Source organism: Cebus imitator, unplaced genomic scaffold (genome assembly GCF_001604975.1).
Source record: "Cebus imitator isolate Cc_AM_T3 unplaced genomic scaffold, Cebus_imitator-1.0 Scaffold569, whole genome shotgun sequence".
In the NCBI taxonomy this organism is placed as follows: domain Eukaryota; kingdom Metazoa; phylum Chordata; class Mammalia; order Primates; family Cebidae; genus Cebus; species Cebus imitator.
In genome coordinates, this window is record NW_016107884.1 from 620512 (window position 1) to 633379 (window position 12868).

The following is a 12868-nucleotide window of genomic DNA, read 5'->3' on the forward strand; positions in this document are numbered from 1 at the left end:
TACAAGCACGCGCCACCATGCCCAGCTAATGTTTTGTATTTTTAGTAGAGACGGGGTTTCACCATGTTGACCAGGATGGTCTCGATCTCTTGACCTCGTGATCCACCCGCCACGGCCTCCCAAAGTGCTGGGATTACAGGCTTGAGCCACTGTACCCGGCTACATACAGTATTTTTAATTTACTATGGGTTCATCAGAATGTAACCCTACTGTAAGTTGAGGAACAACTGTATTCATGTTTATAATGTTTGCCTAGTTGATTCTTAATATTGGTAGTTTCTTTTTAAAAATTTTGTAGTACAAGTCAAACCACGATGAAGATGAGACTGCCATATGTTTCTTTCAAGTTGAGCTTCAATGATCCATTCCCTTGAAAATTAGATACTAATATATTTCTTAGTATTTAAGCCCCTAAGTGGCATGTTTTAAAAAATATTTCCAGCAGCCATTCAGATGTTTCTATACTAGTTTTGTGCCTTACTTCCCACACATACACAAATACTGATGAGACCAGGAGGAAGTAATGTGTTTAAAACAGCTAAACAAAAGGTACTCATTTTCGTATTCCCTATAATCAGAAGAATTGGAATTCCAAGTAAAGCCCCACTAAAAACAAAGCCAGCAATAGGTTCTAGACAGATGCAAGGATGAGAGAGCTCAAATAGGTTAAAAGTCAAAAATTAACTAACAAATAAATTATGCATATGGCTTGAATTAGCAAAGACAATGTTTTCAATTAAAGCCAAATTTTGTTTGTGTGCTTGTGTGTGTGTGTGCATTACTTTCCTATCACCATTGTGCCAAATTACCACGAAATGGTAGCTTAACACAGTACAAATCTATATTATAGTGCTGGAGGTCAGAGTTCCAAAATGGGTCTTGCTAGGCTAAAATGGAGGTGTTGGCAGGCCCATATTTCTTTCTGGAGGCTCTAAGGAAGAATCTCTTTCCGGTTCCTAGAGACCACTCACCCTTCTTGGATTACAGCCCTTTTCTTCCATCTCAAAGCCAATAAGAGCAGGTCAGTACTTCTAACATCCCATCACTATGATCTCCTGTCATGCCTCCCTCTTCCAAACTTAAGGAGCCTTGTGATTAAATTGAACAAACGGGTAATTCAGGATAATATATTATTGGAATCTCACCTGATTAGTGACTTTCCACGTCCTTTCCCATCTCAGGCATCATATTCATGGGTCACATTAACGCATGGGCACCTTTGGGAGGCTATGATTCTTTTTGTTGTTGTTATGAGTTTTTTTGATGATTTCAAATTTTATTTTAGATCTAGGGGGAACATGTGCAGGTTTGTTACATGGGAATATTGTGTGATGCTAACGTTTGGGGTATGAATGATCCTTCACCCAGATAGTGAGCACAGTACTCAATTGGTAGTTTTTCAGCTCTCCTTCCTTCCCCCTCCCCATTCTAGTAGTCTCTAGTGTCTACTGTTCCCGTTTTTATGTCCATGTGCACTTAATGCTTAGCTCCCACTTATAAGTTGGATCATGTGGTATTTGGTTTTCTATTCTGGCATTAATTCACTTAGGATAATGGGAGGCTGTATTAGAGTTCTCTAAAGGGGCAGAACTCATAGGATATATGTATATATGAAGGGAAGTTTATTAGGAGACATGACTCACACAATCACAAGGTGAAGTCTCATGATAGGTCATCTGCAAACTGAGGAGCAAGAAAGCCAGTCCGAGTCCCAAAACCTCAAAAGTAGGGAAGCCGACAGCACAGCCTTCCGTCTGTGGCCCAAGGCCTGGGAGCCTCTAGCAAATCACTGGTGTAAGTCTAAGAGTCCAAAAGCTAAAGATCTTGGAGTCTGATATTCAAGGGCAGAAAGCATTCAGCATGTGAGAAAGATAAAGGTTGGAAGACTCAGCAAGTCAAGTCCCTTCACCTTCTTCTGCCTGCTTTATTCTAGCTGCACTGGCAGTAGATTAGATGGTGCCTACTCAGATTGAGGGTGGGTTTGCCTTTTCCAGTCCAATGACCCAAATATTAATCTGCTTTGGCAACACCATCACAGGCACACCCAGAAACAATACTTTGCATCCTTCAATCAAGTGGGCACTCAATATTAACCATCGCATGTCCACCCCTTGTCAACTTGAACCCATACACATGTCTTGAAATCATACATAATCTTCAAATATAAACAATAATAAGGTCATAACTATGCCTCACATACAGCTATTCTTCATACAACCAGAAGTGCACTAATTATTCTTTGTAGCACAGTATGTATGTATGTATTTTTTACATTGACAACCACAAAATATGCATTTGTTTTTGATTTTTATTAATTCAAGAACCTGTATCTTTTGATTTAGAATCTCCAGAAGCTGTTGTTTTGTAGAGTCCATGTGAAATGGCAGGTCATCCGAATTAGCCTTAAAAGTTAGCAAGAGATATCTTATATCAATTGCATTTGCTAAGGGTTATATGCTGCAAAAGTGACTTATCCTCTGAAAGACATTTATAATAGAGACCTAAGATTCTGTCCTTGAAATCAGGGGTCCTCAACTTTTGTAGCTTCAGGGACTAGTGTCATGGAAGACTATATTTTCCAAGGACAGGGGTAGTTTCAGGGATGAAACTGTTCCAAGTCAGATCATCAGGCATTAGATTATAAGGAGTGCACAACCTAGATCCCTCGCATGCGCAGTTCACAATAGGGTTTATACTCCTAATGAGAATCAAATGCCATCACTGATCTGATAGCAGGCGGAGCTCCGGCAGTAATGCAAGCATGGGGAGTTGTTGTAAATACAAATGAAGCTTCACTCGTTTTCCCTCCACCCCCGCCCCCTGCTGGCTCTGTGGCTCAGTTCTTAACAGGCCACAGACCTGTACCAGTCCATGGCCCAGGAGTTAGGAACCCCTGATCTAAAGCATCTTAAACACAGCTACTATATAGTCTTAAAGTCTAGAGCTAGACAGACTGTGTTTAAATCCCAGCTTTACCACATACTAACTGTGTCATCTTCAACAGGTCATTTAGCCACTTTAGGCTTCAGTTTCCTAATCTGAAGAAACAGAATTTAAAATATTACCTAAGTGAGATATTACCTAAGGATGGTGTCTGGCACAAAGTTAAGTGATATATACAGGTTCGCTATTATCACTGAGTTATCGTTTTAAGACTATCCATCTAAAACGTCTAATTTAATAAAAACATATTGCCAACATTAACAGTAACAGATCTTGTCTCATTTCATAACTACTAACAATATTATGAAACAAACACTGGTTTAAAAATTATACATTTTATACATGCATATGTAATGCCAAATACTAACTGAAATAAAGGTAATTCCTATATGATAGAAAACACTGAGTCATAAAATGGCTGAGTTATTATGTATTGCCATCTTGACAGTGAGAGAGAATCTACGGTCACTTTTCAAGATAGTTTGGCAGTTTTTCACAAAACTAAACATGCTATTAACCATAAGGCTCAGCAATCACATTTCTTAGTATTTACCCAAAGGAGCTGAAAACTTAGTTTACACACACCCAGCAAGCAGATATTTATAGCAGCTTTATTCAGAAATGCCAAAATTTGAAAGTAACCAAGATTTCCTTCAGTAGGTGAATAAATGCTGGTAGATTCAGAAACGATTATTCACTGCTAAAAAAAAAAAAAAAAGAGCTATCAAGCCACGAAAAGACATGGAGGAGCCTTAAATCTATATTACTAGTACAATAAGTTAATTGGAATCGGCTACATACTGTATGATTCCAACTATATGACATTCTGAAAAAGGAAAAACTATGAAGACAGAAAATATCAACAGTTGCCAGGGGTTGCGGAAAAGGGGAAAGGGGGATGAACAAGCAGAGAATGGAGGATTTTTATGGTAGTGAAACTACTCTATAGATACTATAATTGTGGATACTTGTTATTATAAATGTTTTCCAAACCCATAGAATGTACAAAACTGAACCCAAATGTAAACTATGGACTTTGGGTGATATTGATGTGTCAATGTAAATTCATCAATTATAACCAATGTATCACTCTGGTGGGGATATTGACAATGAGGGAGGTTATGCATGTGTAGGGTAGAGAATGTACGAGAAATCTCTGTAACTTCTTCTCATTTTTGCTGTGAACCTAAAACTTCTCTAAAACCTAAAGTCTATTTTAAAAAATGAAGAGGGGTCAAATATTTCTGAGTCCCCTGGGGGGAAAGTTGTAAATGGGAAATTCACTCACAGATCAACCATCACTGGAAGCTTTGTGGTAAATGGTATTATTGCTTTTTGAATGATACTTTGACTCCAGAAATCCATATAGTGAAAAGCATTTGTAGACCTAGAGTTTTTCAAGTGTGTGCTTTCTGTAAGTACTCAGATTATGAAATTATAGACTAATTAGTATAACTGGCAATATGGATCTCAACTGAGGTTTCTAAAGTTATAAGTCTGCTAATGAGCAGGTAAAAGAGAATACATGATTCCAAGATTTCTTAAGATTTAGAATTTTTCAAATTATGAACATACTAACATAACAGTAAAATTATATTTAGTGAGAGAAAAAAATAGAGGGATCTTTTTCTAAACAAATATATTTTCCTCACTTTTAATGTTCACACACAGTGTAAATAATTAATGCAGTGCTGTATAAAATGTCTCAATTGTCAAGAAAACATTATGAGGCAAATTATAACACCAATAAAGACAAAATTCTTGATTTTGGTGAGGGAGGGAGAGGTGGGGTAGAATGAGATTTCTATGCTTTACTGTTACTCCTAGAAACTGAGAATGTAATTCAGGATCATTTTATATATCTGCCTTCCTTTCAAAATTGAAAGCAGTATACTGACTGAACAAAACTCCTTTTTAAAGCTTCATTGCTTTGTGTTTTCAATTGTTTACTGAATGCAAAATGCATGTTTGAATTATTTAGTATAGAAGGGGCTTATAGATGGCTCTAGAGAAAATGCCTTTGGTACAATATAGTGTGGCCCTATTTTATCCACCATTGCACAGAACATCTGTAAATGGTCCCAGTGCTTGCATAGTGCTATAGGGCTCATTCCCATTATGTCTGAGCTGTGGTTACTTCAAATGTTCTGCTAATCGTCCTCTGCTCTAACATGCTCTGGAGAAAAATCTAACTGTTCCCACAAAGTCAAAGAGAAGTCCCACTAATGAAATTAAGCAAAGGGAATAAATGTGTTTTTGTCAATGTAGGCCCCTTAAGTGAAATTTTGCAAGGTGATGCACATGGATTATTCAGTAGAAAAGCTTTTAATTAGTGTTACTTCACACTTACGCTGTAAAGGGCAAAAATAATCAAAACGGTCCATCAAGTTTGTTGAATGTGTAACCTAGCAAGTTTTCAACAAGCTGAGTTCCCATCAGTTACTTACTTGAAAAATATCTGAAAGTTAATTTATGAAAAGTTACAAAGAATGGGTAATCAACTGCTTCTAGAGGAAACATACTTTGTTCCTTTAACCCATAAAAGTAATTTTTATCAAAAAAGTAATTTTTATTAAACCTGACCTTCATTCTTTTTATTTTTCTTTCTTTTTATCCAGATAGTTTTTATTACTACTGAAATACCCAAGAATGTAACAAAGAGATATGAAAACAGACAAGTAACAGAAGAAAGACAATTTCATTAAAGAATATACGTGAACAATTTTCTAATGGTTATTTCTTTCTCTTCCTGGTAAGGTACTCTTTTTCGCAGTACCTCACTCTTTGTGTCCTAGCTGTGAAGTGAAAAGTGCATTGAAAACAGGAATTTCCAAAAGCTTTGGTGAGGATGTTAAGACAGAGAAAAAATAGGCAAATATTCTGACTCTACCTCAATACTGATTTCAAATCAGCCTGATGTGTTAATGTAATTACTTTATTGGACAGTTGTCTACCCCTTTTAAACTTGAATCAACCTGCATCATTTTCACGGAAGTACCCAAAACATTGTTGATTAAAATATTGTCTCTAGAAACCAACATGATCCTTTTTTGAGACTTAAAATTTAACTTATAGGCTGTGTGTGACACCAGGTCAGAGCCATTAGCTGAACATCAATTGACCTTGACAGTTCTGACATTTTAAACAGGCAATTGGTAGTGATTCCCTCACCCGAGAAGAGCTCATTACGTATAGAGCTATCTCTTATAGAAACAAACAGCTCATTATTTATAGAGCTATCTCTTCTAGAAAATACTTGATTCTGACCTGAGTAGTTTTCATCTGCACCTGAGCAGTGGAGAATTACAGATCCCTACTGAACTGAACAGTAATTTGTTCCTTTGTATTCCTTAAGTTTATAGTTTTCATTTTTTCCATACCCTGCAAGGTTTGTATCTCCTCCTGTGGGTGACATCTTATCTAGACTGTCTCAGTGAAAAGTACTGATGGTAGATGCATTTCTCTCTTAAGTCTGCATCATCCTAAACGCTATTCTGTGGAGTACAATTCTTCATGATATTTGAGAAGAGGGAGAGAGAGAGAGCTAGAACACCAGTGGTTGTTTTAGTAGGCATTTATCATGTGCCCATAATAAATTTTAAAATACCCTGCACACGCAAACCCATAAAACTCAGTTTGATTTACCAGGAGGTTTAATAAAATAAAAATTTCCTGAAATAATTTATAACTTTCTTTTATTCAAAGTGAAAATTCCACCATTAGTGCAAAATGTGGGGAAAAAAACAAACAATTTATTGCAGTAAATATCCTCATGGCAATGTTCCTGAAACAGATTTTAGATTAAGTACAATGTCTCTCAATCAACAACATCTTACTTTACACCTAGCTTATTGTTATCTATCATTATCTAGATATGCTTCTCCTCATATCTCCCAATGTTTAGGTGCAAAATAAACATATTCTTCCTAGAAGTTTAGCACATAAACACTGCGTTGGAAAAATTCTACTGTATATAAACGTTTGAAACAAAATTTCAATTAATAAAATGTGGCATTCTGCTTGTAATATTACTCAGTACATGCACAGCACTTTTATACTTGATCTCCTCAAGATGAAAACAACACAGAGAGAAATTACAGCACAAATAAACATATCTTTCTTCCCAAAAAGGAAATTTAGCCTAGCAGATTAAAAGTCTTAACCAAATTCACAATGCTATTAGTGGCAGAGTCAGAATCAAAATCAATCTTAACAGGCTCTAAATTCAATGTTCTTTTTTGTATACAACCCTCCAAATTAAGAGGAAGCATGGTCTCATGCACACTCAGATTTTAAGCAACTGTAATCACTAGAAGAATAATAACTGTGACACATCCTTTAACTCTTCACTCCAACCCCTCAGGCACGTGCGCGCACACACACACACACACACACACACACTCCCCCCCCAACTCACACATACACCATTAAGAGAAGACTTAAGATTGACTATTTACTAAGTAGTAATTTCTTTGGAAACCCCAATGAACTGACTAAAATGTGGTAACAATATATCATAATAAAAGCAATGCAGTAGCATCACACACAGGAGACAGTTGGTGGGGGGTAGGGGATAGACAATGGGGGGTGGGGAGGGAGGGGAAGGTGGGGAGGGAGAACATGGGGAGAAATGCCAGATATAGTATGCACCTAAAGTATGATAATAAATTTAAAGAGAAAAAGAGGCATCTTAGGAACAAGAAAAAAAAAAGCAATGGAGTAAAATGTGAGAAGTAAATAGTGAAAAAACAAAAAAAGTAAGCAGAAAAGTGATGAGCTCTGGTTAACAACTATGAATGCATCAACAAATTCAGCTTCAAATATATCTAAGAATTAATTAATCAAAAATCTCAAGGCACATTATCTCTGCCAGACATATAGTTCCCAATATCAATGGTAGCTCTCCTTATTGGAAGGCTAGGTCTCTGGGGCAAGGTTCTATGCTCAGTAATATTCAAAGGATATCTCCTTTTCCCCAGAAGTTTAGGAACAATATTTTATTTGATTCTTTGTTTTCTCTTCTTTGCCAATACAACAAAGAATAATGACAAAAATATAACAGTAATAGTCAGCTAGTGAGGCAAACAATAATTTTGAATTCAATAATCTACTAACAAAAAGGAATTGATAGGTTTTTAACTCACTAGAATTATCTCAGTAAGGAACTCAGTTCTCCATGTGGTTTACATGACGAACTGACAAAAAGTTTGTATGTATGTTTGTTGATGAAAATATATAAACTTCAAGAATTATAGAAAAAATATATATATATTTAGAGAAAGAGTCTTGCTCTGTTGCCCAGGCTGGAGTGTAGTTGTCTGATCATCTCTCACTGCAGCCTCTAACTCTTGGGCTCAAACAATCCTTCTGCCTCAGCCTAGTGCATTTTATAGACAGAATCATCTTTCATTAATTGTATGCTACTTTCTTATACTAATATAATTTTAATTGAATGTTTTTATAGAATTACAATATAATATATATATTAAAATGTATACACTTTATAAAAGAGAGATTCTCATCTTTAATTTATATAATTTATCTCCATTGTGTAAAGTACTAAGATTTTATGATTATAGAATATTATAAAATAAATGTTTTCCCTCAAATTGTTATTTCATCATAGAGCTAAAAATTACCTGTTGTAATCCTAAGATCAAGTTCTAAAATCAAGAACTCCTATAGGAAAAATTCTAATAAATAATTTTGTCTCTAGGTTGAACATACTCTATAGATTGCCACTATCGCAGCTAGATTGTACGTTATAGAAGGTATAGTGATTTTGAGAAACAAGTTGGAAATTTCATATTGTAGCTAGATCATGGAGGATTTTCGCTACAAGACAAAAACGGAACTTCTTCAATAAATGATGGGAAGTTTGGAGAAGAGCATGACATTATTAGAACATGACTATATGCAGGTGATTCTGACACCAATTGCTCAAATCTGCTGAAGAGCAGATAGCTTGGAGCCAGTGAAAACATTGAGGAAGTGATTTTAATAGGTACAGTGAAAGACAATGCGGTTGTATGTTTTACTTCAATGCAATAAAATAAAATAAGCAAAAATAAGAAAACTGGTGCCTGAATTATGATGGCAGCACTGGTAATGAAAATAGGTGAGCTACTTTGGAGTTAGAGTCAAGAGCTTGGGACGTTAATGGGTATGAGGATGACGAGGAATGTTGCTACAACAGTTATTACTATATTTTAGCATTAATACAGTGATATCAGGCTCCCATTTAACCTACAGTTAAATTTCTATAAACGAAGTACTATTAAATAAACAAACACATAAATAAGCAGATCTTAACAAAAGTGAAACAATTAGGTGTCCCAAATTAACTTTCTTCATATAAATGAATGTATCTTGGTTTTATGTATGACTTGTGCTTTTAGATATTTACCCGTAAGTAATTCACATAATTTTTAAGATGTTAAAAACTGTAAGATCACTTCATACAGTTAATTAAATGATGCTTTTTAATTCTATGTTAATCTCAGAAATGTATTTACTAGAAAGCAACTTCAATAATAATTGAAAGACAGAACAAGTTGCAGAAAACTAAGATTAAAAGAAATATCATTGGCCTGATTGTACAATCTTTATTACTTTACAGGGGTCCATCATGTCAACTATTAGTGGTAAAGAAACTCTCATTAGGAAAACACAAAATCTCTTTAGTGAACATGAGCAATAGACGGCCTGCTGTTTGAATACAGATAATTATTTACATAATATAACTTGCTTACATTATCATTAGAGAGAAGGAATATTTTAATATGTTTAATACTTCATCAGTTGAACCCAAATTTGTTAATACCTGTAAACACATTGGGATACGTAAATTTGAATTATTTAAGTATGTTTATTTTTACGATTTAATTAAAATGATAATTTGTTTTTTGATCTTAATTTTTCCATATTTCAATTGAATTTGCAGTTTTTACAAATGTGTTATATCAACACCTTTTAGCTTTATTTTATAAAATTCTAACATATGGCATAGCTTTAGTGCTTTATTCATAACAATTGTGATCTCTGAATATCCTTGCCCTCTCCTTTGCTACCAAAATTAGCTGGATGTGTTTTTAAAATAATTAGCTTCATTAACTGGATGTTAAAAGCTACAAAAACATTTTAAAAGTTGCTGTGCATAAGAGAAAAAATTCCACTAAACTAATGAATCTCACGACTTATAATTGCTTACCGAGCTGACAACTTATCCAGGGGGACAATAATTTATGCTTTTTTGTATTCCAAGCACCCAGAACAGTGCCTGGCATCCTCAATACATACCTTAGTTCTTTTTGAATCACCCATAACTCAAGTAATCAGCCAAAAAATGTCCACTATTCTTTCTGTGGGTTAGCTTTATCTCTAGAAAATTACCAAACAACCAATGAAGATATGAAAACTGTAAAGTGCCACAATTATCTTTGGGATATTTTGAGAAGGTTGACTTGAATCATTGACAATTTCTAAATAATTTGATTGGAAGATTTAAAAGTCCAGTTACATTGCTAAGTGAAATCATTTCAAAAACCTCTCGCACTTTCCAAATCATTTTGTATATTAATTACTTATGGTTTAAGATTGTTCACATAACTGGAACAGATATTACTACCTAAAAATTCACTCTTCATGAATCACTCTGTGCTAAGTATAGCCACTTCCTTAAAACTACTGCTTTATAAAATTTAATTTCATTATTTTAATAGTGCTTTCTGTTTCTATTTTCTTGGTCAGAAAGAAAAAAGCATGATCACTTTACACAGTTTATCTGAGCTTTTCACAGTTTGTCCAACTATTCTATTTATGTAAGCAGCCAACTGTTTTGGAGATTTCTTAACCTCCTTCATGTTCTTATTAGTGAAATTACAAATCTTTTTTCTAGGAAAATCAATGAAATGATCCTCATTCTTATTACGAAAGTTCCTCAATCTCTACAAAAAAAAAATTAAAAAACAACTAGCTAGGCCTTATGACGTGCACCTATGGTTCCAGCTACTTGGGAGGCTGAGGCAGGAGGATCCCTTGAGCTCAGGAGTTCAAGGTATCAGTGAGCTATGATCATGCTATTGCACTCCAGCCTGGATGACAGAGAGAGAGAGAGCCCCTGTCTAAAAGAGAGAGAGACCAAGAAAAAATGCTTGGTCAAAAAGCATTATACAGAATCCCTGCGGGCCCTTCGCGCGGCTGCGTTTGAATGGCCCTGAGTGGGACTCGGCCCAAGCCAAGGGACACTCTGGGCTGCCAGGGGGATTGTCGGTGACAGGGCTGGGCTGAGGTGCTGTGGTACCATGAGGCTCGGGTGCTTAAGAGATTACGGCATCGGAAACACACAATGTTAAAAAATGGAACTTTCGTAATAAGAATGAGGATCATTTCATTGATCTTCCTAGAAAAAAGATTTGTAATTTCACTAATAAGAACATGAAGGAGGTTAAGAAATCTCCAAAACAGTTGGCTGCTTACATAAATAGAATAGTTGGACAAACTGTGAAAAGCTCAGATAAACTGTGTAAAGTGATCTATGGCAGAAAGTTCCCTGGAAGTGGGGGCTGTGACATGGCAAATAAAGAGAATGAACTGGCTTGCGCAGGCCACCTGCCTGAAAAATTACACCATGATAGTCAAACATACTTAGTTAACTCCAGTGATTCTGGTTCTTCACAGACAGAAAGCCTATCATTAAAACATAGTAGGTTTTTTCCTGAGGTTTCTCAATTTTTGTTCAGCAGGAATTTGAGATTGAATGTAGCTTTAACTTTCTGGAGAAAGAGAAGTATAAGTGGACTTGCAGATTATTTGTTGAGGATAGAAGATCTTGGCGTTGTAGTAGAGTGCCTTCCTGTGCGCACCAATAGTTTACAAGAAGAAAAACAATATATCTCACTTTGCTGCTATGTAGACTTGCTGGCTTTAGTAAAGTCACTACTTAAAATCGCATTTGAAGAATATGTCATAGTTGGTTTAAACTGGCTTCAAGCAGTCACTAAAAGGTGGTGGTCAGAACTATCATCCAAAACAGAAATTATCAATGATGGAAATACTCGGATTTTAAAACAACAATTAAATGGATTATGGGAACAGGAAAACTATCTTACTTTGGTTCCAGGTTATACTGGTAATATAGCTAAGGATGTAGATGCTTATTTATTCCAGTTACATTGAGAAATTTCATCTACTAATGAGCATTTGGTTTTTCAAAACATTCCTGAACTACATAATTAACAAAAATAAAAAAAACCTGGTCTGAGAACTGTGAACTGTGGAAGAAATTAAAACTATTTTTTCTTTTAAAAAGCCACATAATGAAACCACTAATGAAACCCCAACAATCTACTTCACACTGAAGTGGAAAAATATCCAAAAGGAACAGCTTCAACTTCACAGAGGTGAAAACGCACTATGAAAATTGTTCACCTTTGCTGCATTTGGGAGTTATATGGTTATTTGGTAACATTAAGAACTACTGGATTTTAATGCAATCCTGCATAAGAATATAATTTATACTATGTGAAAAAATAAGAGAGGACTTATTACTAGGAACCACCAAGACCAATCATCATTAACTTTGTTAAGGTTATATTTTATTCTAAGAAAAAAAAAAACAAAACTTAAAGGTGTACAGCTATTTTCTTATGATGAAAAGACTGAAAGTTTAAAACATGGAAAAATCAATATTAATTTTTTTTGTTCACACTGAAAAAAGGATTATAAGTATAGTGGTTAAATTCATAAAACTGTGTAAAAGTTCTTTCTGATAATAATACTGATAATAATTTAACTTTATTTAGAATAATGACCCCCAGTTCCATGTTAAAATTAAATAATAATAATAATAGCAATAATTTCTTTTAACTTGTTATCTATCATAATTAAATATAAAACGCTAAATGAAAATGACAGGAAAACTTAG

General features: G+C 35.0%; 1 protein-coding gene across 1 annotated transcript in view; it reads left to right on the forward strand.

Annotated features, from left to right (window-relative positions):
* The window catches only part of LOC108294226 (KATNB1-like protein 1), a 52400-nt gene extending 39740 nt beyond the window's left edge, over positions 1–12660 (forward strand). The window contains exon 2 of the mRNA XM_037734041.1: positions 11267–12660. Within this exon, the coding sequence (XP_037589969.1) occupies positions 11267–12120 (854 nt within the window). The 3' untranslated portion in view covers positions 12121–12660. The remainder of the gene's footprint in view (positions 1–11266) is intronic.
* Positions 12661–12868: the final 208 nt, after the last annotated feature.